Source organism: Lutra lutra, chromosome 7, assembly GCF_902655055.1.
Source record: "Lutra lutra chromosome 7, mLutLut1.2, whole genome shotgun sequence".
Lineage (NCBI taxonomy): Eukaryota > Metazoa > Chordata > Mammalia > Carnivora > Mustelidae > Lutra > Lutra lutra.
Window position 1 is genome coordinate 137122226 of NC_062284.1, and position 28000 is coordinate 137150225.

The 28000-nt window shown below is 56.7% G+C and overlaps 2 protein-coding genes across 8 annotated transcripts in view; one reads left to right on the forward strand and one right to left on the reverse strand.

Moving 5' to 3' along the window:
- The first annotated feature begins 46 nt into the window (after window positions 1–46).
- FAM181A (family with sequence similarity 181 member A) lies at window positions 47–7849 on the forward strand. 5 transcript variants are annotated; one of them, XM_047736975.1, is made up of 2 exons: window positions 47–151; window positions 6468–7849. In XM_047736975.1, exon 2 carries the CDS (start codon window positions 6555–6557, stop codon window positions 7431–7433), a length of 879 nt encoding a protein of 292 aa, XP_047592931.1. In that variant the 5' UTR covers window positions 47–151; window positions 6468–6554; the 3' UTR covers window positions 7434–7849. The 5 variants fall into 5 exon arrangements, with proteins under 5 accessions (XP_047592931.1, XP_047592928.1, XP_047592927.1 ...); XM_047736972.1 differs by having other exon boundaries at window positions 107–170; XM_047736971.1 differs by lacking the exon at window positions 47–151 and adding an exon at window positions 309–1063.
- A 3950-nt stretch (window positions 7850–11799) lies between these two features.
- The window catches only part of ASB2 (ankyrin repeat and SOCS box containing 2), a 40555-nt gene continuing 24354 nt past the window's right edge, over window positions 11800–28000 (reverse strand). For all 3 annotated transcript variants that reach the window (XM_047736970.1, XM_047736968.1, XM_047736969.1), the window contains 7 exons: window positions 27780–27946; window positions 26788–26943; window positions 24246–24491; window positions 21118–21289; window positions 14704–15268; window positions 13768–13921; window positions 11800–12464 (listed from right to left, as the gene is read on the reverse strand). In XM_047736970.1, coding sequence (XP_047592926.1) covers window positions 12328–12464; window positions 13768–13921; window positions 14704–15268; window positions 21118–21289; window positions 24246–24491; window positions 26788–26943; window positions 27780–27946 — 1597 coding nt within the window. In that variant the 3' untranslated portion in view covers window positions 11800–12327. The remainder of the gene's footprint in view (window positions 12465–13767; window positions 13922–14703; window positions 15269–21117; window positions 21290–24245; window positions 24492–26787; window positions 26944–27779; window positions 27947–28000) is intronic.

Here is a 28000-nt window from a genome sequence, read left to right on the forward strand (position 1 = left end):
GGGGAGGCTCGGAATCTTCCCACCAGGCACCTGCCAGCCATCACCAATCAAATCCGAGTTGGCAGTTGAGATTAAACGGACTTTTCATTCCGCCTGTGCCCTGGGTGGGGTGAAGAGACACAGCAGAGAGGCTCCCGGAGATACAGTCCAGGTGATGGACGCATGGCATGGTAGTGGGGGGTCAGTGGGAGAGGGTGGTGGTCCCTGGGGGTCGCCCAACAGGGACACAGGGGCACAACTGCCACGTCATTCCTGTCATATCAGCCCCTCTTTATGGGTGAGATGCACGCACCCAGGCTGGCCCCAGCGCAGAGGGGACGAGCTGGGGGAAGGGCATCAACTCTGAGCCAGGCTGTACTAATCTTTGTCATAGACGCTCTCTCTTAATCCTCATGGTCCACTCTGCCAGCAAGCCTTCAAGGTAGTCACACTGACACTTGTCACTGTGGTCGGGCTGCGACTGGGGGTGCAGGGACTGGCGAGCTGAGCTGTGACTTCTTCGGGAGCATCCTGAGGTCTCCGGCTGCCCTGAGGGTCCCGCCGGGCTAATGCTCAGCCTGGGCCGTGAGGGGAGGTCGCCAGGGCAGCAAGCCCCTGGCCAGGAAGCCCCAAAGGGGCTTATTTCAACCTGATGCCTTCCATTCTGAGACAGTGGAAAACCTGTCTGTTCTGATTATGGTTGACAGCTTCCCTCCGGCCACTCTTTGATAGAAATGTTCCCGTTATGTAAGGGGGTTACATAAGTCACCTTGTGATGTCTGTCACACGTCCAGGAGGCACTGGCCCCACCACTGGGCCTCTGAGGTGGCATTTGTATGTTTCCTGGGTTGAGGGGATCAGACCTAACTCTGCAGCGTCGGGAGGGGCACGTCTGGGTCTCTGGGTTAGCGAAGCCCCTAGGCCATTAGGGAGCCGTACCGTACAACAGTCACCATCAAGCGTCTGGACCTAGATGCCTGCATCCCAGTCCCTGCTCTGCTGTTTACTGACCAGAGGACTTCAGACTAGTCTCCTTATCTCCCGAGCAAGTGGCTTAGTAGGTGTTACCTCCAGTGATGCAGTGGTGAGTGCTGGCTAGGGCTGGGCTCTGACTGGGTGGCGGGCTGCGGGACAGAGCTGCCATCTTCGTCCTGCTCCTACCCAGCTCAGCGGTCTTGGGTGAACAATGTCCCCAGCCTGGGCCTTGTTGACTCTGCTGCCAAAATGAGAAGATGGCCCATCTTCTGGAACCGAGCTCTTCTACCGAGGTGTGGAAAAGTAAAGTTTCCTTTCAAAGTTATTTTTGGCAACTTAAAATACCATATTCTAAACACGGTACTAATAAACACATACTCAAATGAGTTCTAGCTCACAGGCTAACACACGAGGCTGGCGACTGGTAAACCTGGGCAGTTAACCGGTTAATGACGCCTCGGGGGACTAGATGATGAAGTTTCCTGGGTGAGCGGTTTTCGCTGGATGACGATCCTGAGATCGCAAGGTAGACGGAACAAGTTTCCATTCCAGCTGCTTATCTAAGTCAAGATGTCTATGGGTTCTGCAACCAAAGCCAAAGATGGTGGATATCAGACCCGTAAGCCACAACCCCTGATGCCAAAGTCGTAGGTCATTAAAACCTCCTTCTCATCAGAAGCCACTGTTTGCAAAATAAGCAGAAGTATGCATTCCCCGTGTGTGAAATAGATCTGAACTAGCGCATCCGCGTCGCTGTTCTAGGTATTGGGTTTCTCTGCGTAAACGCAGCTTGAGAGCCCACTGCCTCCCCTCCTGGTCAGTGCATGTCATTGTCAACTGTCCCCTCTCTCTTTCAGTTACGATCTGCAGCTGTGTTGGCTAAATTCTAGAAGTGGGTTATGTCAGATGACATCCAGACGTTCTGGATGATGGTTCCCAGCCGTTTGAGAAACCAGGGAAAGTTAGGGTGTGCCTCTCAGTGATGGAGAGACAGAAGATGGCTGTTATGTTGTCACAACAGAGTTGATCTCCCCCCCAGGGAGCTTCATCGGGGACAGGAGCAAGCCGCGCCCTCTGGTCCCCAAGCACGCGATAGGTGCTGAATGGAGTTGCTTGAAGCTGGGGGTCCCTGATCCTGAATCATGTAAATAATCTTGAGGAGGGGTCCGCACAGCTGGCAGGTCAGAGACCGGTACCTATGACAGTAGAGGATCAGGAAGGACTCTCAAGGTCAGCCAGCACCGCTCACTTGACTTTAACAGATACTTGGGAGTCCCTCTCTGGTGCAGGGAGATGCGGTGGTGAACTGAGTCTTCTTGTTTTCAAGTCACCCACAGTCCCAAAGGAACACAGAGGATTCATGGTCAAGTTCAACCACAGCGATCACAAGTGTCTTTGAATGAGTCCTGATCTGTGCCACGGCCATTCTAGTTCATGGACATACAGAGATGAATCAGCTGTTGTGCCCTGCTCTCATGGAGCTCACCCAGGTGGAGGTGGAGGGGTGGAGGTAGGGCAAACAGTAAACAAATAGTTGCAGGAAGCTGTGTTTCCAGTCCGCAGGATAAATTCTATTCAGTGGAATGGGCAAAATATTTAACTCATGAAACATTTAGTGAGAAGCTACTCTGTGCCAGGCTCTGTTTGACGGTCAGATTACTGAGGGCTTCCGTGTTAAACCAAGGAAGTTAGAATTCATTTGAATCTATGCACATAGGGATGGGAGAAGTTGTCACTGGTAATGCTGGGAGTTGATGGAAGGCTTCCTGGAGGAGGGGATGTTTGAGATGGGCCTTGAAGAATGCCGAGAGGACAGGGTTGACTAAGTCAGTCTTGAGCTGGGCAGCTTATCTCTGGATGTGCCACCAAATGTACACAAGGAAAACAGTCTCTCCCTGTCCAGATGCAGGACCATATGGGAGAAGCACTGTGAAAGGAAGTCTTTCTAGAATAAGGCAGAGTCGGTATTATGGATGTCTCCCACCTGCCGGTATGACCTATGGACAGAAAAACCCAGAGGAGCCTTCCGCAGCCTGGGTGGCAGGCACCCAGAGCTCGGGTGTGGCCAGGTCACTGTAGGGCCATGGATCTGTCTCAGGCCATAGTTCTTCACGGCTGCTGCCTGTCACCTTGACTGATGTCCCCAAGCTGCAGCTTCCATACACCTGAAGAGTCTCATTCTGACAGATGGAAGACATGAAGGACTGACATATGAAATCTGGTTTCCAATGCTTTCAAGCCCAAGAGACTTCATCAGTGTCTAGTGCTGGGTCGGCGCTCAGGGAAGCAACGCACGGTGGGACCAACCCAGGCTTTGCATGCAGACTGGCCTGGCTTCAAGTTCAGCGTTGCCACTTCCGGGCTGTGAGGCCTTGGGAAAGCAGTTCAACCTCACACTCCTCGTGCGTAAGTGGCAGCCACAGTCCCTGTACTGAGCTGTCACGGGGTCAGGTGGGATCTTCCTCGTGTGATCCATGATTGCAGCTCGGGGCATGTATGGGGCTTAAGGGCTTCCTACCCTCCCTTCTTCCTTCCTTCCTTCCTTAATACACGGGAAGAACATCTGAGAAGAGCAGCCCATATTAAGAGCTATGGAATGATTTTTTACAATATGGACTTAGAGCGCACGGAGCTCACCGACCTCTGCCATTGTCTGAGCCGCGAGGGATGACGTCAGCAGGAAGCAAGGCCCTGCGGCCACAGCGCGTGAGCAGACACAGAGCATGCGGGAGGCTGAGGTGGGAACGGGTGGGGATGAGGCCGGTGCCCCAGCAGAGAATGATGCAGAACATGGTTGAGTGGGCCGGCGCTGGGTTATGGAGGGATTCGAACCCTGGCCAAGCTGTGCCCCCAGCCCCGCAGGTCGTAGGCAGCAGGGAGCCCAAGCCGGTGACCTTGGGTCACAGCCTTGTGTAAAGGCTGGTTTGAAGCAAAAAGGATGTTTCCCAACCCTCCCGGTCAGCTGGGCTAGGTCCCGCCGCAGAGATAACCCCCAGATCTCAGGGGCTGAAAACCACCGTGATTTAGGGGTCCCACTGCTCAGCAGATGGGGGTCACTCTCCAGGGCCTGGGATGGCCCTTGGTCCAGGGTGCTCCAGCCTGAGGGCACCTCTGTGTCAGCCACGCTCCCCTAGCTCCCTCAGTGGAGAATATCGCACTGGATCCCAAGTGCTGCAACTGAGTTAACAGCTGGTGGGCGCAGGGCCTTCTCCTCCAAACCCTTGCGCCTGTAGGGACCCTCAGGCCAGAGAGGGAGGCGGCTTGAAGCCAGGCCGAGGTGTGCCGGGGGCCGTTGCCGCTATTGGCCAGCCGGAGGGGGTGGGACCATCCTCCTGGGTGAGTCCCCGGCGCGCCCCGCCCCCGCTACTGCTCCCTTACGGGCGGGCGACCTGGAGAGGAGTCCTTGGCATTTCAGATTGTCATGCAAAGGTGTGGTTGGGTATAGACCACCAGTGGTCAGGAGAAGGTGGCAGAGCAAGTGGGGGCAGGAAGAATGGAAGAGAAAGGAGAGGACCGGAAAGCGGAGGCTGAGCAGAGCATGGGGGGAGAAAGGCAGGAGGTGCGGGCCACTACGGAGGCGGCGCCCATCAGCATTCCCCAGACACCCTCCCTGCACCGCTGCCTCACCTTCCCTCCGCCAGTCAGTGGGCAGGGCCAGCGGCCGGGCTCAGGGCTCCCTTGCTCGGAGCGGCCCGCTTGCAACCCCGCCGGCGTTGGCACGGTGACAGTAGCCAAGTGTGCAAACTTGTGCCATTGTCCCCAGGCCAGGGGGAGCCATGGAGACTGGCTAATATGACACAGGAAAATGTTTGCTGATGGCAATTCTATGGGCTTTGTCCACCTCTTTCTCCATCATGACGACTCGATTTAAGTCCCTAACTGTTTGACTACAAATGCGAGGGGACCGTGCAACGCCAGCCTTTTGTCCGGCCGCGCTGAATGGGCAATTCAGGCTTTGTGCAGCTCAATTGAGGAAGCAAACATAAAGACAAGATTCCTGAGAGCTCCGGCTCCCTTCCCATGGATATCCCGGCACCTCGTTACAGAGTCCTTCCCCGGCTACCTTTCCCGGCATAAGTGCGCTGCTGGCCCTCCCAGGCTGGCCCGCGCTTGGTGCCTCGGGGCGGGGGGAGCGGGGGCTGGGAAGAGGGAGAGACAGACAGAGACGGAGAGAGGGGCAGAGAGGGGGAGAGAGAGAGGGAGAGACACTCAACACTCAAGGACAGAGGGGGAAGCAGCCCGCCCCGGCTTACCCCGTCGGATTGTCTGTCCGCACTGGAGCATGGCAGCTGGAGGCTGGAGGCCTGGAGCCTTTGGGGGAGGTATGCAAGCCCATCTCTTCTGGGTCCAGTCCCTCCTCGATCCTGGACTTTTTAAACACACACACACACACACACAGACACACACACACTCTGCCCCCTCAAGAAACCAGGGAACCGAGGTCAAGGGGAGGAGGGGCTGAAGGGTAGAAATTTACCGGGAAATGATTGCATTTGGGAGCTGTCTTTTTTGTGATGGTCCCCATGGTGACAATTTGTGACGGCAAAGAATGTGGGAACGGGGCGCTGCCGCCTGATTGGGATGCTTTGTATCTGGAGAGGCGCTCCTGATTGGCCTGAGGGGCCCCCCAGCTCCGGAGACTCGTCCTCCATCCAGCCCACTCGAGGGCTGCACGACTGTTTCCAGCCGGACGCACGGAGCTCGCCGGCCACGCCGGGCCTGGCCCAGGTCTGCGGTGGGGAACCTGCCAGGCCACGTCGGCGGTGTCGGCGGCGGCGGGGGGCCGGGCCGGCCTGCACCCTTGGTCAGTGTGGAGGCTCCGGCGGCTCCAGCCGACCGGGTGGGGGCGTGGGGCTGGCCGGGGCCTGGGGGAGGGGCGAGGTGCCTCGGGTGGTGGCCCAGGAGGCATGAAATTGCTGCAGATGCTTCTACGGGGGCGTCCTGCTGCCTGCAGTCTGAGATCAGCCCGCCAGGCAGGCCGAGGCTCGAGTGCCAGACAGGGGTCCTGCGTGAGCGCTGTGGGTGGAGCGTGGGGACCCGGTGAGGGGGGCTGGTGTGAGCCAGGCTGGGGGCGGGGAGTGGGAGTAGGAGGGCACCACCAGGGAGAGAGGGGGCTTGGCCTTGCTTGAAAGTGGAGCAGTTGCCTGAGCTCAGAAAATAAAAACCTTGCTGGCAAGTTTGTACACGTTGGCAGCGTGGTGTGTGGGAGACGTGGTGGGCTGGGCCCATGGAGACTCGCGCTTGGTCCCCAGCAATGCCACCTGTAGCTGGGTCCCCTTGGGCGAGTCACCAATCCTCTCTGAGCCAGAGCGGCAAGCAGAGGGCCACAGACTCGGGCAGACTGCCTGTTCGCCTGTGCCCTCACCAACACAGAGGAAACCCTCAGTGGCCTGAATGGGTGGCCCACGGACCCAGGACTTTGTTTCCCTTGGAGGGGTCCTGGGACCTTTGGGGAGGGCTGGGCTCGGGGGTTGGAGAGACTGCCAACAACCGGCGTGTCCCCTGCACCCTAGGTCAGCTCTGTGTCCGTCCCTGGAGCTGCCGGCCATCAGCAGAGCCCACGCTCTTCATGGAAAGCCCCATGCCGTGGTCCCCTGGTGATGGCATCCGACAGTGACGTGAAGATGCTCCTGAACTTTGTGAACCTGGCGTCCAGTGACATCAAGGCGGCCCTGGACAAGTCCGCGCCGTGCCGCCGCTCCGTGGACCATCGCAAGTACCTGCAGAAGCAGCTCAAACGCTTCTCCCAGAAGTATTCCCGGCTTCCTCGGGGCCTCCCCAGCAGAGGCACCGAGCCTCATCTGAAAAGGGGACCCGAGGACCAGCCTGGGAGGCTGCTCCTCGATCCCGGCCATGATTCCAGTCCTGGTGTGGTGGGGGGCTACAAAGAGAAGGCTCTGGGGAACCCCTACAGGGAGGAATGTCTCTCTAAGGAGCAGACCTTACAGAGGCAGAATCCAGAAGCTGCCAGGCCTGGCCAGGTGCCCATGAGGAAAAGACAGCTGCCCGCTTCCTTCTGGGAAGAGCCTCGGCCCACCCACAGCTACTCCCTGGGGCTGGAGGGGGAGTTGGGTCCCAGGGAGGGATCTCCCTATGAGGGTAAGAAACACTGTAAAGGCTTGGAGCCCTTGGATCCTGAGATGGCCCCCGTGCCTGCGTCCCCAAGGGCACCAGCTGGCAAGGAGCCACTCAAGATGTCTGGGGTCTCCCTGGTGGGCCGTGTCAATGCCTGGGGCTGCTGCCCCTTCCAGTACCATGGACAGCCCATCTACGCTGGCCCCCCAGGGGCCTTGCCTCAGAACCCCGTCCCCAGCCTGGGCCTGTGGAGGAAAAGCCCAGCGTCCCCTGGGGAGCTGGCCCACTTCTGCAAGGATGTGGACGGGCCGGGACAAAAAGTGTACAGACCCGTGGTTCTGAAGCCCATCCCTACCAAGCCGGCTCTGCCCCCGCCCATCTTCAATGTTTTTGGCTACCTCTAGCGGGGCTGGGAGGGCCTTGGCTCCCCCCTCTGGCCGGCAGAGATGTTGGGAGCCCCTCCCGAGAGCACTTCTTGTGCAGAGTGAGCTGGGCAGTGGGAGCCTTCCTTTTGTGTATGTCCAGGAGAGGGGGAGGATGGGTTTGGGGCAGGGGCCTCGCAGGCAGTCTCCAAGTCAGCTCCTCTAGCCTTGGGAGCTGGGGGGCTGGGCTCAGCCAGCCCCTCTCCAGCCAGACCAGAGACCGACCGATCATCGCACTGTCCTTGGGCCGGTCTTGGGTGGTGGGGCTCTGCCCTGGCCTTCCTGCCACTCTGTTCACGTGCTGCCCACCGTGTAAGCCAATCTCAGTTCTGTTCGTTTTGGTTTTTGTAAATATTAAGAAGGTTAAAAGAATAAAGACATTTCTTTTGCAGTTTCCAAACTTGGATGTCATGGAGTTGAATGGTCCTCAGGCTATGAAATGCTGGCAGGGTCCAGGCAGAGGGCAGCTCACAGAGGCTGTGGGGGAGTCCAGGAGTGGCCCAGAGAGCTCTGCGACATCTGACGATGGACACTGTGAACCAGCAGCTCAATGCAAAGGAAGGAGGGGCAGGGAGGAGCAGCCGGGGAGAGATGCTCTGCTTGCTCATGTCCAAGAGCAGAGTGTGGGGGAGGCCTGGATCTCCAGACAGTCCAAAGTGCTCTGGAGAACAGGGAGGCCAGTACCAGGGTGCACCCGTCCCAGTTCTGCAATGGGATGTGGGGCTTGACCCTTCCTCCTGAGGCTTCCTTGTCCCACCTGCAGCTCGAGGGGCAGAGTAAGAATGGCCCCTCTGCCGTGCCTTCCATTCTGCCGATGGCCTCAGAGCGGAGGCTGGGCCAAGGCAGTCCCTCCTGAGCCTGGTCAGAGGGAAAATCAGGACAAACTGGATCTTGGCTCCTTGTGGATAAGCCGGGGGGTGGAAATCTGACTAACTCCGATTCCTGGGTGACCTGCTGATGGCCTGATTCCTGGGCCTGGTACAGTTCCTGGCACCCATCAGAGGCCCCATTGATGGAAAGATGTGGGCCTCTGTCTGCGACAATGCCCAGAGGGGGTGCTGGTGGCACGGGGTGACCCTAGGGTTTGCCCTCATCCTGCCCAACCGGCCCAGCCATGGGAGAGACATGCACCACCATAATGACCGCGGATTTGCCTTACTGTGCACAGATGTGGCTCCGTGGCTGAGAGCGCACTGACCTGCAGGGGGCGCCGAGCTGCTCATTCCGTCAGAGCCCAGTTCTCAAAGCTGCAACGGGTACAGGGCCAGCCCCGGCTGGTGGCTATGGTGCCCTAATTAGCAGCACTATGTTGGAAAATTAATCTCCCTCTGTGCCTTGGTTCCCCCTCCGTGAAACAGGGACTAGGCCAGCAATGGCAAACAGAGGCGCCCACCAGTTCTTCTACTAGTCAGAGACTGTCTCCTTTGGGGCCAGATATGCCCTCAGAATCCTTCCTAACCCAAAGCTCCAGGATTAGTGCTTGTTAAGGGTCCTTCTCCTTCCTCCCTGTTTTTCCTCTAGGATCCCTGTAGAGTGGGGCATCTCCATGGGAGGGCAGCTTGCTCACTGGGAAGCCGGTGGATTTCCGGTTTGGGGGGACTTGAGAGCTCCGGAAGCCACGTGACACTGGCAGGGTTGTTTGGCGTAATTAGGTAGCACCCAGGATAGGGCCTGAGGACTGACCCTCATGTCAGGCTGCTCTTGTCTGCTCTGCATGTGCCTTCTCTCCTCCGGCACATCAGGAAGGCCCTTCCAGATCCATTCCAACGAGGCTCAGCCCCTCTGTGCTGTACAGAGGGGTATTAAAAGCTCCAATCCAGGCTTTGCCCCCCTACCAGCTGTGTGATCTTGGGCAAGTTACTTAACCTCTCTGTGCCAAAATGTCTTCATCAGAAGAATGTGGTTGAAAATAGAACTTCACAGGTTGTTGTGAGGATAATATGAGCGCCCAGCACTGAGTGCGACACACTCGAGGGAGAGTGCGCCAACCTAAAGTCACCTCTCTAGGTCATCTTGGCCACCTGGATCCCTGGGGGAGCAGAGCTACCGGGGCATGTTTTCTCCAAGTGCTGCCCCAGCGCACCATGCCAGGGGCCCCATAGCCCCTCTTAGGCTCCTTTCCCACGGGGACACCTAATGATGCATGAATTCAAACACAAGGAGGCTTCTTCTGGAAGCAGAAACATTTGCTAGGAAGTGGCTGGACAGAAGCCCAGGACACCGTGACTCCCCATGCAGAAGCAAGTTGGGGAAAAACACCTCTAAGAAAGCTGTGGTTTAAGGGGTGGGGGGAAAGCAGCCGCTGGAGCAGCAGGTGACCCCATGACCAACAAGTAAGTCATGAGTGGGGCTGGCCCAGAGGGAAACACGGGATCTCACCTCCTAGCCTCAGATCTCCAGCACTAGCTCACACGTGGTCTTGCCCATGAAACGGAAGCACTTTCAGGATTTTGAATGTTTGGTGATGCTGTTGAGACATCTCTGAGGCCAAAGTCTGGGGGTGGGGAGGGGTTTTCTGCAGAGGGTCCTGGCTCTAAAGTCCTCTGGGGAGCAGTGGTGGTCAAGAAATGTCACCAGCAGCCCAGCCTGAGCACTGACCAATCAGAACAGACCCCTGGGAGCAGCATCTGCCCCCCTCCCACTGGCCAGGTATTAACCAATAACCCTGCAGCTTCTGGGTTTGGAAGAAGTAGGGGTCCCCCACCCCCAGGACCTGAGAAGGCACACGTAGGGAAAGACGCTTGGGGAGGAGGGGCCCTGACCAGTGCCTGTGGCCCAGTGTGGACGAGCATCAGTATTTTGAGGATGCAGTGTGGCACCGAGCACTCCTGCCTCTCCCACCTATCTTCTCAACCTGCCCTCCAGGAGACACCGCCCTCAGATCGGAGTCCCCACCTGGCCTGGTGCCTGCAGTCACTGCCTGTTAGGACTCAGGGTGTACAGGGGACCTGAGAGATGCAGGAGTTTGCCTGATACCCAGCCCCAGCCCAATGAACCCACACATCTTTCTGCTCCGACTCATTAGGGACTGCCGAGCCCCTAGCCAAGATTAAAGTCTTTCCCTCTGGCTGCCCGAAGGGCAAAGGCAATTTTTGGTCAATTTTTGACAATGCACTGAGTTCTCTCTGGCCACTGCCCCTGGACCCCTGAGTGGAACATCTCCAGTGTGAGAGGATGTGGGTTTCTGTGGGGATTTCCTTAGGATCCCTTGGAACAAGTCTGCATGACTCTGTTGGGTTAAAACCTCAGGGACTTGCTGTGTGTGCCTGGGCAAGTCCCCTTTCCTCTTTGGTCCTGTTTCCCTATCAGGACCAGGAAGGAATGGGTGAGACGCGGCTGGGTCCCCTCTGGTCTGTGGCTGGAAAGTGCTACTTGGCAGACTTTTCCTCTTTGGAAAGACACCAGGTCTTACTGGTTCTGTGGAGAACCAGTATGGAGGAGTTGGCAAGGATGCCGGGGACCACGACGATGGGGACCCTGAGGCCCCAGAGGAACAAGCCAAGGGCTGAGCTGGACCTCTAGCTGGGCTCCCCCACCGGCCAGCTTCTCACTTTGCCAAGGCCAGAAGTGACATCTGACTGCACTTAAGAGGCTTCTAGAATCTGGGCGGGGCAGGTGCGGGCTCCCCGCGAGGTCACCTGCTCTGGTGTCCCCACAGACTGGCCTTGACTCCTGTGGCTTTCATCACGCGGCAGGTCATCCAGCAGGGAATGTTGGTGGGTGCCTGCAGCTTCGTGGAAACAGGGCAAGCCGGTTTCAGTGCCGGAGCCTCAGAGCCCAAGAAGGTGCTATGACCACGCCTGCCTGAACACAGGCTGGCGGCTCCAGAAAATGCCTGGGCACCCCCCAGAGCCACACAAGGGCCCACGAAGGCAGCGGAGGGGCAGCGTTTCATGGCCCCATGACGGCGGCCACTGCTCCAGTGCCATGGCTCACGTGGCCAGCATTCACATTTCTTCTCCTCCCAAGTATCTCAACTTCTATAGCAAAACAGGGGCGGGCAGGACGTGAAGACGGAGTGCCAGGAAACAAGTGTGTGCGAGGCAATCCCAGGTGTCAGGAGACTTGTAGACACCAAGCCCTGTTTGTGACGGAGCTCCCGTTTCCATGGTGATTGAAGCAGAAGAATGAAACCAACCCCTACCGCTGGGCTCATAGGACAGGAAGCCGCCCCTCTCCTTGGGCCACCAGCTCCGCTCTGGCCTCCAGAAGACCAAAGGGAGAACACATCTAGGGGTCTGTGCGCCCTGTCCTCACACCTGCCCCACTCCCACTCCTGTAGGGAGCAGCGCTGAGGACCCCCGGGGTGGGGGCAGGGGTCTGGTGAGAGGGACTTCGCTGGGCTGGGTGTCATCTGTGCAACATTTATTGTACTGAAGGTGGGCCTCCCACCCACCCCCCACCAGACCACAGCTCCAGGAAGACAGCTCAGAAGTCAAGTGGAGAGTTCGGTGGAGCACAGTGGGGAGGGGACAGGGACAGCCCCACAGAGAGGTTGTCTTGGAAAGGCAGACTCATCCCTGAAAGTGCTCCAGCCACAGCCCAGTGTTGGGGCCAGGCTGCCCTCACCCCAAGTTCTGCCCTGCCTCCCTGCCACCCCCCAGCCCCAGGAATGGAGGTTCTGCCATTCCCAATGGCCCAGAGGGTCCAGGGTCTACTCAGCAGTTTTTGAAAATGAAGACGGTTTTTCTCCTACTTGACACATTCTGTTCTCTGGTCCGGGCAAAGCTCTGGCCCAGAGACCTGGCGAGGTCACAGAGGTGGTCCCAGCTGGCCAGGAGACTGCCCACAGCCTCAGTCCATTGCTGGGTCCCTTCCGCCAGGATCTGGGGCCGCCGCCGCCCTGAGGCTTTAGTGAAACAGTCCACGGCCTCGGCTACTGGGTGATCTCATACTTCAGGTACCTGATCAGCCGGCCGGGGAGCGGCAGGTCGTCCAGCAGCTTTATCCGGTGTTTCCCCACTGCCTTCCGCACGCGCAGCCGGCACAGGTGAGCCAGGGGTCTGGGAAGCTCTGGGCCGAGGAGAGAAAAGAGAAATGCTGGTGTCAGCAACCTGCAAGGAATTTGCATCTGTGACCGCTGGCAGGTAGGAGACACCGGGTCAATGTGACCGGAGAAGAGGCAGGTGCTGGAAGGGAACCTGAGTGGCTCAGGGGGTTAAGTGTGCGACTTCCCCCCCAACAAAGATTATTTATTTATTTATTTTGGGGGCAACATGAGCAGAGGATAGCAACAGAGGCAGAGGGAAAAGAAGAAGCTCCCTGTGGAGCAGGGAGCCCGATTCAGGACCCGATCCCAGGACCCTGAGATCAGGACCTGAGCCGAAGGCAGGTGCTTAATGACTGAGCCACCCAGGCACTCCAAGCGGCTGATCCTTGATCTCAGCTCAGGTCTCAATCTCAGGATCGTGAGTTCAAGACCCACGCTGGGCTCCATGCTGAGCATGTAGCATATTTAAAAACCAGAGGCAGTGCTCTATAACCCCAGCTCCTGCCAACTCAAAAGATCTGGCAAAGGAGGTTCCTTCTTGTCGCTCCTCATTGATCTGTGTAGCCCAAGGAAGTATATGAGACAGGTATAAACCCACTTCACAGGTAAGGATGTAGCAAGGACCGCACCTGGAACCGGAGCTGCCATCCTTCTCGCCCTGTGCTCCTTCATCTATATACACAGCCCGGACCCCCAACACAGCCTTACCCATCCCCTGAATGGTCACCCAGCAAGCCCCTGGCTCCAGAGGCCGGCTTCCCCGACAAGAGCCGCTCCCAGTGTGTGGTCTGCGGGCCAGCAGCATGGGCAGTACCTGGGAGCATGCTGAAATCCACTCTCGGGCCCTGCCCCAAGCCTGCCGAGTCAAGAGTCTGTATTTTTAACAAAATGCCCAGGTGCTTTGTATGCACTTTGCAGTTTGAACTGTCCAAGACCACCATCTCTCCTCCACCCCGCCACACTACCTCTCAGTGACCCACAAACATGGGCAACATACTCCAAAAGTCCCCATAACCCTCAGCAAGCTGGAAACAGTTAAAACACCCTGGAAAGATTTGGCGGAGAGACTCGGGTTGGCCAAACCTAGGTCTGAATCCCTGCTCTGCCACTAAATAGCCATGAGACCTTGGCTCAGGTGACATCACCTCTCAGAGGGTCCATCTTCTCCTTTATAGGAGAGAGTCACAGAGACACCGAATGCGACATGTGGCACAGAGCTCTGCCCCCAGTAGGTGCTCATCAAATGTTAGAAGCAGTCCCATCCCCCGAGTCCTAGGCCTGAATCAGACAGGGTGGCCGGCCAGTAGCCGCAGCGACAGCCCCTACCTGCCTTCTCCTTGATGACGGCCCAGTCCTCGAAGCTCTCGATGTGTTCCTTCAGCCGTGAGCAGAGCTGCACGTTGCCTACGTAATCCAGGAGGATGTCGATGATGGGCCCTGCCCAGCGGCTCACCTCCGGGGCAGACAGAATCTCACAGAACTGAAAGAGATCACGCATTGGGGCTCAGGCTCCCAGGACCAGAGGCGGTGCATCAGCGAGAATGTCTGTCAGGGAAGCCACGGCTGGGGAGGGCAGGGCAGGGATCCCAGGACGGACACTGGGCGCACTCGTAGCATGATCTACTTGAACAGATCCCCTCACCCCTCATCAACACAGCCTCTGCTCCCAAAAGTGGGAGGGGGGGCAGCTTGGCCATCACCTCTCTAAGCCTCAACTTCCTGATCTAGAAAATGGGAATATGACAACTGGAGGGTTGGTTTTTTTTTTTTTTTAATGAGAATTAAGGTAATATATGAATAAAAACTTCTTGGCACACAGCAGGCGGCCATAAATGATTCCAATTAGCCATTAGAGTTGTCACTTGTGAAGCCAAAACCGCGGTCAGGTCCTGCCTCTGGGCCACCCTGCTCTTCATCTTACCTTAGCTTCACATCCATCCCCACCCTGATCATGCGACATCATATTCCGGGTTTGCTGCCAGTGACGGACCCTTCAGTTTTACACACTCCCCAGCAATCCCCTGCTCCCTTGTTCCTTACACTCCCCCAAGAACGAGGAGCCAAAAAAAAGATGTAACGGTTCCCGTGAACCGAGTTCTGCAGCCTCTAAGGCAGGCTCGCCGCAGGCTTCCACTGCCTCCAGAGTGCGCCCCCTAGGATGCCACTCGGCCGCCCGGGAAGGGGCGGGCATCCACCGCGGGTCCACACCCATGCGCCCTGGGCGCGCGAACCGGCCCGCCCGCCAGGCGCGCCCCCGCCCACCTGGACCACGGCGGGCTCCTTGTCGCTGTCGGACGTGTCGCTGAACCGGCTGGAGCGCGACGGGGCGGGCGGGTGCGGGCCGTTGCCGTACTGGCACGAGAAGCAGGGCTCGCCGTCGCAGCCGAGGTCCATGAGGAACTTCAGCAGCGACAGGTACTTCATGGCGAACATGATGGTGGCGGGGAAGGCGGTGGGGTGCGTGGCGATGTAGGCGTTGATGTCGGCGCCGTGGTCCAGCAGCAGCTGCATGGTGCGCAGGCAGCCCTGGCGGATGGCCACGAGCAGGGGGCTGATGAGGTCGCGGTTGGGGTCGGCGCCGGCCAGCAGCAGCAGCTCGGTGGCATACACGTTGTTGTTGACCACAGCGAAGTAGAGCGCGGAGCTGCGGCGGTCCTCGTAGAGGCGCGCGCGCTCGGGCGCCAGCGGCGCGTTCACGTCGAAGCGCGCGCCCAGCAGCGCCTCGAGCACCCCGTCGTGGTTGCGCTCGGCGGCCAGGTGCAGCGGGCTGATGCCGCTACGGCGCACGCGCGTGCGGCTGGTCACCGGCAGCAGCATCTGCACGATCCTGCGGGCGGGGCAGGCAAGCGAGGGTCAGGGGGCGGCCCCGCCGGCAGAGGGCGCTGAGGGCCCCGGGCCCCGGCCGCTCAGGACTGCCGTGTGGGGTGGCACGTGCCCACCAGCAGGGGTCGCGGGGGAGCCAGCCTGCTCACCATGACCCCTGTGGGGAGGATGGGTCGCTGCTATCCCCCATTTTACAGATCAGGAAAACTGAGGCTCAGAGAGCTTCAACCACCTTTCCAAAGATACACAGCGATTAAGGGATGGAGCTGGGCTTCAGACCCAGAACCCGTGGCCATCCGAATCCTAATTCCTCAAAACCTCAGCAGGACAGGAATGTGGTTTCAAGACATCCCTGCAGACTTATATCAGGCTAAGGAGTGTTCCCCATTCCCAGCTCAGTGATCTGAGGGAATTGACTGGAAAGCCCACAAACCTAACTCAGGAGGCAGTGGAACCCGGGTGATGTTTGGAGCCAGAAGTTTGGCACCTGCCCTGCCTAGGTGGGGTAGGGGTTGGGGGAGCAGCGAAAGTTGTATCTGAGAGCTCACGATATGCCAGGAGACATCTAAAGGATTTACAAACACATTCTGGTTTAAACTTTTCAACAACAGATCAAGTATGTCTCGCCATCCCCATTTTGCAGATGAGAAAGATCAAGGCTCAGAGAGGTGGAGGGACTTGTCTAGGCCGTGTATCGGGAGAGGCAAACCAAGAAATGTACCCTGCTCCTACCCCAGGACTGAGCTGTTTTACATCTCTACAGAGCAGCCAAGTCCTGGGGGATAGGAGGGGGTGAATGTATCCAGCCCCAGCCACTCCTGCTCTAGGCCCCTGTCAGCCCTTGGTGACCACAAGTCTCCCTGCCTCTCCTGTGAGTCTCACTGCCTCTTTCCCTGAAGGCTGACTCGAGCCTCCCCCAGGCCCTCTGCCTTGCCTGAGGCCTGGAGAGGGTTGATCAGCCTCTGCGGAGGCTGGAGATGCTGGGAACCCTGGATCTGGTCTCTCCTGCTGAATCAGGCACTGCTCTCGGGACTTAATCTACATCCATCTATTATATCCTCCCAGTAGCCCTAGGACTTATACTGTCTGCTTTTCCAGATGAGAAAACATGAAGTCCAGAGACAGTATGCAACTTGCGCAAGGACACACAGGCGGTAAGTGATGGGGCCAGGGTTTGAACCTCGGGAGACTGATGGCCCAGGCCACACTCTCGGGCATTGCCCTGTGTCTTGTGTAGCAGGCAGGGTTTTGCATGACAGCCCCATTTTACCTTCACCACAGCCCTGGGGGGTAGCTGGAGGAGCTCTGTGGCCTTCCTTTTAACAGACCTGACTCAGAGAGAGGCAGCAACTCATCAAAGGTCGTAAGCAATTTGGGGGGCTCATTTCCAGGGGCTCTTGACCCCTTGTCTTTGCTCTCTTCTCCTAGATCCCTCCCACGAGCAAGAAGGAGCTCCTGCCACTGACATGATTCCAGACCCTAATCCATCCAATCCTTGCTGGTGGGTGACCTCGCGGCCCCATGCAGACTCCAAGGAGGTGGCCACGGTGGGGTAAGCAGGTGCCACCAGGCCTGCTCCCACGCCTCTCTGGCATGCTGGCTTCACGGCTTCCTGGAAATCTCATGCCAATGGCCTCTTGCTAGGATCTCAGTGGAAAGTCTTATTATTGTTAGTGACGCTCTGTTTGCCTAAAATCTGCCTCTAAAACCTCAAAAGGAAATTCACACACCCAGGGGGGCTAATTGCCTCCTAATTTCTATTTGTGTAGGCATAGGAGGCCTGACCTTACTGCGTAGAGGTGCTGGTCAAAGGCAGGGCTATGGCCTCACCCTGGACCATAGCCATAGCCAACAAATGCTCCCTAACAGCCGTGGCAAGCCCGAGCTCAGGAAGGAACAGCAAGAGCAACTGCCCAGGGGCTGCGGCCAGATGGGGGTGGTAGCCCTGGCAGGTCACAGCTGGCCTCCAGCGACCCGCAGCCCAACCAGGGGAAAGTGGCCGGAATGTGGGAACACGGCTGGAAGCCACCTACGGTCCAGGAATCATCCTGTTACTAACGCGGGAAAATCGTCTCATTTGTGCGCCTCTGTGGGACTCTGCCAATCTGAAAGTAAATGCGCCCTGTGGGACAGCCCTCCCATTTTTATGGGACATGAAACTGAGGCCTGGGCACGGGGTGGAGAAGACAGTGAGGTCGGATTGGAGGGGGATGGTAAAGCCAGAGCAGGGTGTAGGTGTCTGGAAGGCCCAGGGCTAGGCCTTTCGGTGCTGCCCAACTCAGGACCCCATGAGAAGGGCTGGAGCCTTCCTCCTCCTCCCACAGGCAGGTCTTGGGCCCACAGGGCTCGAAGTGTACCTCATGAAGAGGAACAAAGGTGCCCACTGCCCAGTAGAACCTTTGGTGTTTGCGAGACCAGGTTCCCTGTTCCCCCTTCTCCCTTCCCCAGAGCAAGGATCACACCTACCACCCCAAGCCCCAGACCACAGCAGACCCAGCTCAGGGCTGTTCCAGGGAGGCCCTTCCCAAACAAGTGTGAAGGGGGTTGCAAAGGTAATATAAATTAGAAGTAGAAGAAAAAGAATAGTTAAAAACGAGGGCATCAGGTGTGAGGCCCAAAAGGCCAGTCTCTGTTATGCCAGCCACAAAATAGACCCTAAGATCCTGATTCTCTACAGGGTCAAACAGCGAAATCATCTGGGCACCTTCTAGAAACCCCCAAGTCCCCCGCCCCAGCCCAGACTGCTTCCATCAGAATCTCTGAGGACGAGTGAGGCCTGGACATCTGGGACTTTAGAGCCCTCCAGAGCCAGCGTGCAGCCAAGGCTGAGAACCCCAGTCTTGGTGCTCTCCTAAACTTAGGTTAAAGGATGTGCGGGCCATCTGGTCTAATGCAACACCAACCATTTCTTAACAAGTCTACGTTAGTGTTGAGTTTTAATCTCATCAGGTGTCTTTGCTAAACTGGAAATGAAGGACGAGGTAAAGCGTGCTTTGTCCTGTGGACTCCTTTCTCAGCCATGCCCGAATGTCACACGCTCTGGTTAAAGGTAATGTAGAGATGGCAACCTCTGGCGAACACAGAGCGCTGCTTTCCATGCTGGGTAGATGTGCCTGGGGTTTTGGCAGGTGGCCATGCGTGGAATGCCTATAGGATGTCCCATCAAATTCCCGAGGAGCCTGTGGGAGGTTGGCGTGGAGAGGGCCATTAATGCCCCATGCCTGGGGAGTGAAGGGCCCAGGGCTTGCCTGGCCATGGGCCCTGCCAGGTGGCAGAAGCTGCTGGGAACCCAGCTTTAATCCTTCGTTGGGCAGCCCTCAAGAGTGGCCTGGCCCCTCTCCGTCTTGGAGAGCAGAGGGAAACCGGGCCTGGGAATGGGGGAGGGGAGGATGATCAGGGAAATCGCTTTGAGAGTCATGAGCCCAAAGCAGATTTGGGAGAACACAAGCTGTTCACATAGATGGTTCCAGAGGGGACTGGCCTTGCTCCCTGGTCATCCTTAGGCACAGCCAGTTCTCCCACTGCCCCTCCAGCTGGGGTCAGACTGCCAATATCGGGGTCCATTTGAGGCATCCGGGGCTGATGGAAGGATGCCAAAAGACAGTGCCAGCCAGCTCGGCCACTCTGTGGCAAGCTGCTTCCCATTTCTCTCTGCAAAATCAGGCCTGGTATTAGATCAGTGATTCTTCCAAGGGTGTGATGGGCCATACATATCTGGTTGGCTCAGGAGATTTTCAAAGGTAGAGGCTTAGATGTCCTCCCCCAGAATGTTCTGGATGTTCTGGTTTAGTGGTTCTGGGATGTGTCATTTAACAAATAGCCCGGAGAGATGGTGCCGTGCCGGGAAGTGTGGAGAGCCAGGGGGCCTGGAGACTTCCAAGTGCCGTCTCCTTCATTCTTCGGATCTGTCCCTCTGGGTCACATCTGAGATAAACCATGTTTGTTGACTGAGGCTGGTTCTTCTGGGGCTGAAGAGAAAGCATCCATCTTGCCCGTCGCCACTGCCTGCCTTCGTGCTTTCTTCCCTTTACCCGCTGAACTGAAAAATGACAGAACATGCTCTTCCCACCTAGGAGAGCGTGAATGCCGACCTGTGGGGTACCCATGCCCCGCACTCCGTGGCATGCTTTACTTCCGTTCTGTAGCTGGTAGATGTAGATGATGCTGGTGTTTAATGAGCACTTACTATGTGCGAAGCACGCTGCGTGACAGGGGCTCTCTCTTTGAATCCACAAATAATAAGGTGGTGTCTATCCACCTTATTAGTCCTAACAACAATGCCATAAAGCAGGTGTAACTGTCCCCCATTTTACAGAAGAGGCAACTGAGGCTCAGAAGGATTAAGCAACATGACCAAGAGCTTCAGCAGGAAGGCAAACCCAAGTCTGTGTGCCTTGAACCCCGCTCTGGGGTTCAGGGGAGGCGCGGTCTCCTCCACGTATATATCGCAGGGGGTTGGGGGCATCTTTGATTGGCCATATGTACAGACAGCCTGCAGAGTAGAGCCTGGGGCTCTGGGGGTCTGTCTCATTGTCTCCATTCCTCTCCCCCTGGATGCCACTCTCATCCCCATTTCCTTCTGCTTTTGCAAACACAGCCAACACCCCCCAACGTGCACAACGTGTTCTTCCCTCTTCTCTCTGCCCAATGGCAGGCGGTGTTGCCCAAAGTGTGTCCTCCGGGGTGCACTCGAAGGGATTTTATGTGAAATGTGTTCTTTATTAATTGCAAATTGGCAATTTCAGCGATTTAATAGTGTGATGAATGTTTCCTTTTGAAAACAAGTTCATTTTAAGCAAACATGTCTTCAAAAGAAAATCTATTCCGTAATCAGAGCACAGGTACCTATAATCAGGAAGGCGGTCTGTGAATGGTCCAAGTTTGGAAAACACGGGTCGGGTGGATATCACGGAACCCCGTCGTCCTTCAAGAGCGGCTGGGGGTTCTGCCTGCTTGGGGAGTCTTCCCTGAGCCCACCAGCCAGCGGTGGTGCTGAGGCACGTTTAACCACCGGCTCCTTGGGGGCACTGGGGGCCCTGAAATTTGCATTCACCCATTTCCGTGGTGTAAATTTCAGGCTGCCCTCGTGAAGAATCAACCCCCGCGAGCTGGTACGAGCTAATTGTAGGGCACCCCTGCTTCCAGCCCAGGTTGGTCTCTCTTCTCCAGGACTGCCGTGGAGCTCAGCCTTCATGCTCTTTCATTATGTTGCTCTTTCATTATGTTATGCATTTGTGTGTGTGTGCGTGTGTGCGTGTGTGTGTTGTCTTGCCCACCAGATCCCTCCTCAAGAACCTAGGCTTCTCTTGTCTTGCTCAAAGTGTCCGGCACATAGCAAGTGCTCAGGAAAGGCTAGCTATTATCCTGGGCACTCTTTGTGATCCTGTTTCACTGGTACCACTGTATTCGTCTGCGCATCCTCTGAAGGCTTCCTAATTGCCTGAGAGGTTATCTTTGCATCCCCAACAGAAATAGCCAGACTCCTATCCTGTCCCTGTAGATGGGACATTTGTTGCAGCTGGGTTCTGACCATCTACGAGATGTGTGACCTTGGGCAAGTCACTCAACCTCTCTGTGCTAAGCTTCCTCACTTGAGGAAATGAAGATAATTGTATCTACCTCCAGAGATTTGATAAAAGGGTTGTTAACCACAGAACCATCAGGAGGGGGAAGTAAGTTGATAATGGAACGGGCTCTAGTTTGCCAACTGCGGGATGACCTCCTCCTTTCTACCTGGAAGGTACCCTCCACCCCAAGCCCTCCTGGGCATCCCGAGTCCCACAGGTGGGACGCTTGAGCCCCCGCTCCAGCAGTGGGGAGCCACAGAGCACGGGGGGCAGGGCCCGAGCTGACCTGTAGTTGCCCTTCTTGGAGGCGATGTGCAGCGGGAGCATGCCGTCCTTGTTGGCCTTGTTGGCATCAGCGCCTTGCGAGAGCAGAAACTCCACCACATCCTCGTGCTCATTCTTGCAAGCCTCATAGAGGGCTGACGCATTGTCACTGGCCTGTGTATTGATGTCGGCACCTGCCAAGGAGAAGCAGATCGAGGCATGAGCTGGGCAGTCACCGTCATCCACTGTGCCAACCACCGTGACACAGTGGGTCACTTAACAACACGTCTGCAACAATGAGACCCAGGGGGCCTCTTAGAATCGAAAAGCTGCCTTGATGATGCTGGTGTTTAATGAGCACTTACTATGTGCCAAGCACGCTGCGTGACGGGGGCTCTCTCTTTGAATCCACAACACAGCTCATGCCATTGGTCAAGCTCTCATCTGCAAGTGGCAGACAAGGACACGGAGGCACAGAGGACCGACACCACTTGCCCCAGACCACCCAGCTCCTAAATGCAGAGACAAAACTTGATGGTCTGACGGCAGAGACCCCGACAGATGGTCTAACAGCAGAGGCCATGCTCTTCACCCCCACTCCCTGTGAAAATGATCCAGGCCCTGTCCCGAGGAAACCCCTCAGCTCTAGGAGCGTGCAGAGCCCCCTGATAAGGAAAGGCCCCAAGAACTCTATTAATTGGGATTTGTTCTTCTCTGCCTTCTGTGGCAAAGAGTAAGAGAAGGATTGCTTCTCGTCTCCTCTGCGGAGGGTACAAGAGCACCTTGGGAAGTGAGGAATAAAGCCAAGGACAGACTCCATCAGCCTCATCTCCTACATCTTCTCCATCTCCTGCTGGTAAAGGAGAGACCCATGGGCTTCTCTGCAAAAAGAAGTACAGCCCGTTCACCAGTCCCTCGTTGTTCTGGGAGGAGACAGAGCTGAGACCACGGCGATGTGTCATAAGGACTGTCAGAAGCGTCCGATAGCCACAGTTCCTCCCACCTGAGCATTCTGGCTTTCTGGTATTTTTATATCAGGCTTTCTGGTAATTTTCAATTTTGATAACTGACTTCTGTCTAGGGGAAAGAGCACAGGCTTTTGTGAGAAACAAGAATCAGCAGAAGTTTCTGTTTTGTGGCTGGCGAAGGCCTGGGGCCTCGGGTAGCCTTCAGGGGCCTCGGTTTTCCTGTCTGTTGACTGGGAATAATAGTGCCTACTCATCAGGGGGACTTCCAGGAGTAGATAAGATAAAATAAGTAAATATCTGCTGTGGGCTGGTTGGTTGTGTCCCCTCAAAATGCATATGTTGAAACCTAATCCCCAGTGCCATGGTGTTCGGGGGTGGGGCCTTTGGGGGGTGTGAAGGTGATGAGGACGGAGTTGTGCTCCTGATGGGATTCCCGCCCTTCCCGGAGAGACACCCCCGCCCCCGGTCCCTTCCTGGCCTCTTCCACCATGTAAAGACCCAGTGAGAAGACCCAGCCTGACTTCTCATCTGGGGAGAGCCTGTCTCCAGTCTTCAGACAACAAACCTGCCAGCACCTTGATCTTGGACTTCGCAGGCTTTGGAACTGTGAGAAATAACCATCTGCGCTCCGGAAGCCCCCAGTCCACGGCGCTCTCTTATAGCGGCCTGGACAGAGAAGGTGCTCTGCAAAGGCCAGTCCTCCAGGATGGAGGGACTGGGGCCCCGGGGCTGGCTCCGCTCTCCACACTGCGGAAGTCACCCGACAGGTCCAGGCTCTTGAAGTCGGGCTCCCTGGGAGCTGGACCCCACCAGCAAAGCTGCCCGTTCTCACCAGAAAAATATTTGGATTTGAAAGTGGACGCAGCCCACACAGGGAGCAGCCCCTGACTCAGACTGTCGGCGGGGAAGCTGGACAGATGTTTGGAGTCGACCCGTTCCCCCTGCTGGCTGAGCACCCTGCCCTCTGCCCAGCCTCCTTGCCTAGGCCCCCAGGACCCGGCCTGGGCCCCTTTGTTCTCAAGCGGATCAGTCCAGATCTGTCCCGGGCTTCAAGGACGTGCCCCAGGTTTGTTTTCCCAACTGCTTTGGCACGTGCTGGGGAAGCGGGGGTTTATCCAAGCAGAGTCCCATGCTGGTAACTCTCGAGGCCCGCAAGGGTGTGGCAGCGCCCAAGAGGCGTGCTTTCGGAATCCAGGCTCTGATCATGACTGGTTCTCTAACCTCTCTAAGCCTCAGTCTCCTCATCTGCCGAATGGGAGGAGGACACGGCCCATCTCATCCCAGCTGTGGAGAAGCCCGCTGGCCTGATTGGTTTCTTGTTCAACAGTGTCTAGCACACAGCACGTCCTCAACAAATCACTTCAACTAAGCCCGGGGGTCTGTCTGGCTTTACTCCTGGTCCCTCTGTTGCTAGAGAGGGAGTCTCACCCTCCGTGGAGAGAGAGAAAAGAAATCAAAGGTGTTCTCGGGGAAGAACAGAACGATGATGCTCTTTGGCTAGAAGAATGTCTGCCATCGTCTCGGGGTGTATTCTGTTCCTAATGCGGGCCATGGTGTTTTATTTTCTCCCGGTGAGTGACTAAGATTTTCCCCAGGCAAAGAGTGCCAAGACCCGAGTTCAAATCCCACCTCTTCTACGACTCTGTGGTGTGACCTTGGACCAATCACTTTCCCATCCTGGTCCCTGGTTTCATCACCTATAACATGAGGAGGTGACCTAAATGTCGTCCGAGGCTCCTTGTGGCCTTGAAGTGTGACATGGTGGAGACAGAAATGGTTGAGGGTCAGGAGCTCCAGAGTCTGGCTCCTTCCACCACTAATTCACGAAGCGACTGTAAATAAGTCACTTCCCCTTTCTGGGCCTCAGATTCCTCATTTGTAAAATGAGGATGTTGGGCTAGATTAGAGATGACAAACAGGTGGCACGTGGGCCACTCCCCACTCCACCCCGGGTTTGTGCCTAATTGCAGGCGTCACCGGTGGCTCGGTTCACGTCTCCCAGCGAGCCCAGATGCAGCCCCTGAGTCCTTCTCGACACAGCGCTCCTTCTCCGACACTAGCACTAGATCAGAGCATGTCCATAGGGTGACACCTAAACTCGCCTTCCCCTGGACGCCTCAGGTCCCTCCCCGCCACACCCCTTCCAGACGTGCTGTGTGAACCAGGGGCCCCGAGCACTCACCGTACTTGGCCAGGAACCGCAGGGCCTCCAGCTGCCCACTCTGGGCCGCCACGAACAAGGGGGTGATGCCGTAGGCATTCTTGGACTCCACCTTGGCACCTCTGCTCACCAGGATCTCCATGACCTCCAGGTCGTTGCGAGAAACAGACTCGTGCAGGGCCGTCCAGCCTCGGTTGCAGCGGTGGTTGGTGTCTGCGTGGTACTGCACCAGGACCCTCACTGCCTCCACGTTCTTGCGCTCACAGGCTGCGCCCAGGGAGAAGCCAGAGGGTCAGCAGGGCCCTGGCAGGACCTGGCCGGCCGAGACTTCACTCATTTATTTGTCCATTCACCCATTCATTCACCAGCTGCTCATTCAACAAATACCCACCGGGTCTATACTGGGGTCTAGTCCCTCCCTGCGTCTTACCCAGGAAATACACCTAAAATAATAGTGATCCTCGTAGCACTACTATTTGCTGATGCACAGGGCACTGATTATGGGCCAGGCCCTCTGTTCCAAGCACCTTACACGACCAACTAATAGGGTTCTCCCAGTCACCCTTAAAGGATGTCGTGTTATTATTCCTTTTCACAGAGGAGGAAGACGAGGCACAGAGAAGTTACGTGACTTGCCCACAGTCACACAGATAAGTGGCAGGACAGGGATTCAAGCTCAGGCAGTCAGGTCGAGAGTCTCTGTCCCTTGGGAGGTTCCAGGGTGTCCCTAACTTGTCTCCCTCTGCGATGCCACCTGCTCTAGTCCTGCACATTGCCAAGGTCAGAAAAGGCGGAGGAGTGCAGTCCTACTCCTGCTCGAAACCCTCCCTCAAGGCTGTTCACGTAAAGATTGTTTATTCATTTACTTAACAGAGAGAGAGAGAAAGAGTGCACAAGTAGGGGGAGCGGCAGGCAGAGGGAGAGGGGGAAGCAGGCTCCCCACTAGAAAGGAGCCAGATGTGGGATTCGATCCCAGGACCCAAGGATCATGACCTGAGCCAAAGGCAGCTCCTTAACCGACTGAGCCACCCAGGCACCTAAATTGAAGTAAAATAGGACTTCTGAGTACAGCTCTTCAAGTCTGCTCGACCTGCTCAAACCTCCTTGTTCAGCCTCATTGCTTTCTAGAGCCTAAATGCACCATCGGCTCTGGCCCAAGGTTATCACCAGGGAGGCTGGGCTCTCGTCCAAATTAACCACTTCTTCAAGTCGATCAGGGGTGAGCATAAGAAGGGGCACCAGGCAAAGCTCCCCACCTCTCAAAGCCTTGGTTTCCTCGCCTGTAAACCAGAGATCACAAAACCTTCCTGAGAGGACGCTGTGGGAGCCCCGGGTGAGGTGGTGCATGGAACACTCTAGAACAGTATGTGGCCCATGGGAGGACTGCATGCAACCCCGGGACCTCAGCCATAGCTGAGAACTGCAGTGTTCGGGAGTTCTCTCTGGGACCTCTGCGTCTCCAGGCCATGGCTCTGGTGTCCAGGCAGAAGTGGCTTCTGAGACACACTTCCCCCATGGGTGCACAAGGGACCCAGTTACAAGCAACCCAGTTCCTGTTTCCCATGGAATGTTCCAGGTACTGGATACCAGGCACATGGGAAAATCAGGGATTTCTGTAGTGTTTCAAAGTTAAAGGTCCTATCATATTTGTAAGCCCCGAGGCTGATTGCTTAAGTGTGCAGGCATGATCTGAAGGCTTCAAAATGTCATAGCTCAGCGTGTAGTGCTGGCAGCTAGCTCCGTGAGTTTAAATCCCAGGTCTGGCCCTTGCTGGAACATGTGGAATCCTGGGGGTCTCGTTCCACGTCTCTATGCCATGGGTTCTTATCTGTAAAATGGGGATACTGCCCGTGTAGGGCTGGTCTCATACATAGATGGATATTAGGGTTAAGTGGAAGAAAAGCTCCTGGCACATAGTAAACACTCAGTAAATGCCTGCTATTATGATCATTCAGATTTTGACTCCGGGCACATGCTAGAGACGCCGAAGTCCTTGGATGGTATATTGAGTGAGTTAGGAGTTTCTAGGGTTTTTTAAAACATCCCGGAGGTACACATTTTCTTTCATGCCTCTTTGCCTCTGCCTCTGCTGTCCCCTCTGTTTGTCCAGCTGGTAACTCCCTCCTTTTCCAACTCGGCACAAACACCCCCTTTTGTGGGGCTTACCCCCCGCTCCCCCTGCCGGCCTTAGGGCCCTCCCCCAAGCTCCCAGGAGTGTCAGGCTGAGCTCTGTGAGGCCATTAGCTGGCTGTTACATTGTCTGTGTGTTGATGCTCACTGGGCTGGGAGAGCGCATGGGCACGGATCATATCTTTTCATTTCTGGGCCCTCGGCGCTCCTCAGTGAGCCTCGCCCAAGGGAGGACTTGGGACGTTGGGCCCGAATAGGTGCATGAATGAACGACCCAATTATACAAGTCCTACACCTGAATGAGACTGTCCTTTCAAAGGACCCCTGGCTGCGGTGGGGGGAGCGAGAGGGTGATGCACTTTGGGACCAGTGCAGCCTATTGCCCGCCTACTCTCCGGAGCCTTCCCCGGGGAAGCCCACCCTGGGGGCTCACCTTTGTAGAGCGGTGTCTCTCGGGCCTTGTTGGAAATGTCAGGCTCGGCCCCAGCCTGGAGCAGAGACTGGAGGCAGTCCAGGTGTCCCCTGCACGTGGCCAGGTAAAGGGCAGTTTCCTCCTGCAAGGTGCGCTGGTCAATGACGGCCGGGTATGCTGGGGAGAACAGATGGGAGGTTCACGAAGGGGAAAGATATCCCCTTCTCGCCAGCACAAAGATAACCCCAATTTCCACCCAATTCCCACGACAGACGTGTGTGACCTCCACCTAAATTTATCATCCATCCTCTTGGCCCTGGACTTGGCTGTTTTCACAGGGCTGTTTCAGCTTCCCAGCCATATTAAATCAGCTCAGATGCCACCTCCTCTGGGAAGCCTTCCCTGGTTGAGCCCCCTCCCTCTCTGAATGACCTTGTCCTTCCCTTATACTCCCACCAGCCAAGGCCAGAAGCTCTGTCTCAGACAGCTGTTTCTGCCCTAGTATATGGTGGTGGGCTGTCTAGGGTTCCTGCTGCTTCAGGGCAGAGCTGAGTCCTGTCTGCAGGTGTTACCGATCTGCATCTGGCTTGGGGAAGCCAAGGCTCAGAGAGGAGGCATGATTTGCCCAGGTTCCCACAGCTGTGGGGGATGGCCTTGGCTGGGCCTAGGCACAGCTGTGGTATTTTCCATATTAGATCCACCCCTGGAACATTCTGGAACAAGCTGGCAGTGGCTCTCCCCAAAGTCAGCCCTCCCTCATTCCTTTTCTAGGAATTAGGCTTTCCTGTCCCGAGAGGCCTGCAGAGGTGGCAGCTGGGTGGGGGTGGGGGGGACAAGCCACTTCCTTCTCCCAGCCTGGTGATTTTGGCTCTGCAGTGGGAGTGATGACCCTGCCTGGCTCCACCAGCCCTGCCAAGATCTGTGGAGCAAAGAACACGAAGCTCCAGAAGGAAGGACTCTCTGCCCTGGAGTCCTGCTCCCACCGCCGGCTGCGCCCAGAGCTGCTGCCTCACCTTGCTGCAGGGCCTTCAGGCAGCGGAGCTGGCCGTAGTAGGCCGCCTCGTGCAGCGGCAGCCAGCCCTCCTTGTTGGGCTCTGCAAGATTCTTCCCCGCCTTGATCATGGCCTTCAAGGCCTCTTCGTCCCCTTCCTTGATGGCCTTCAGCACGGGGTCCACAGGCCTGTGACAGGAAGGAGAGGGTTATTCCTCAGGACCGAGGCAGGGCAGAAGCAGG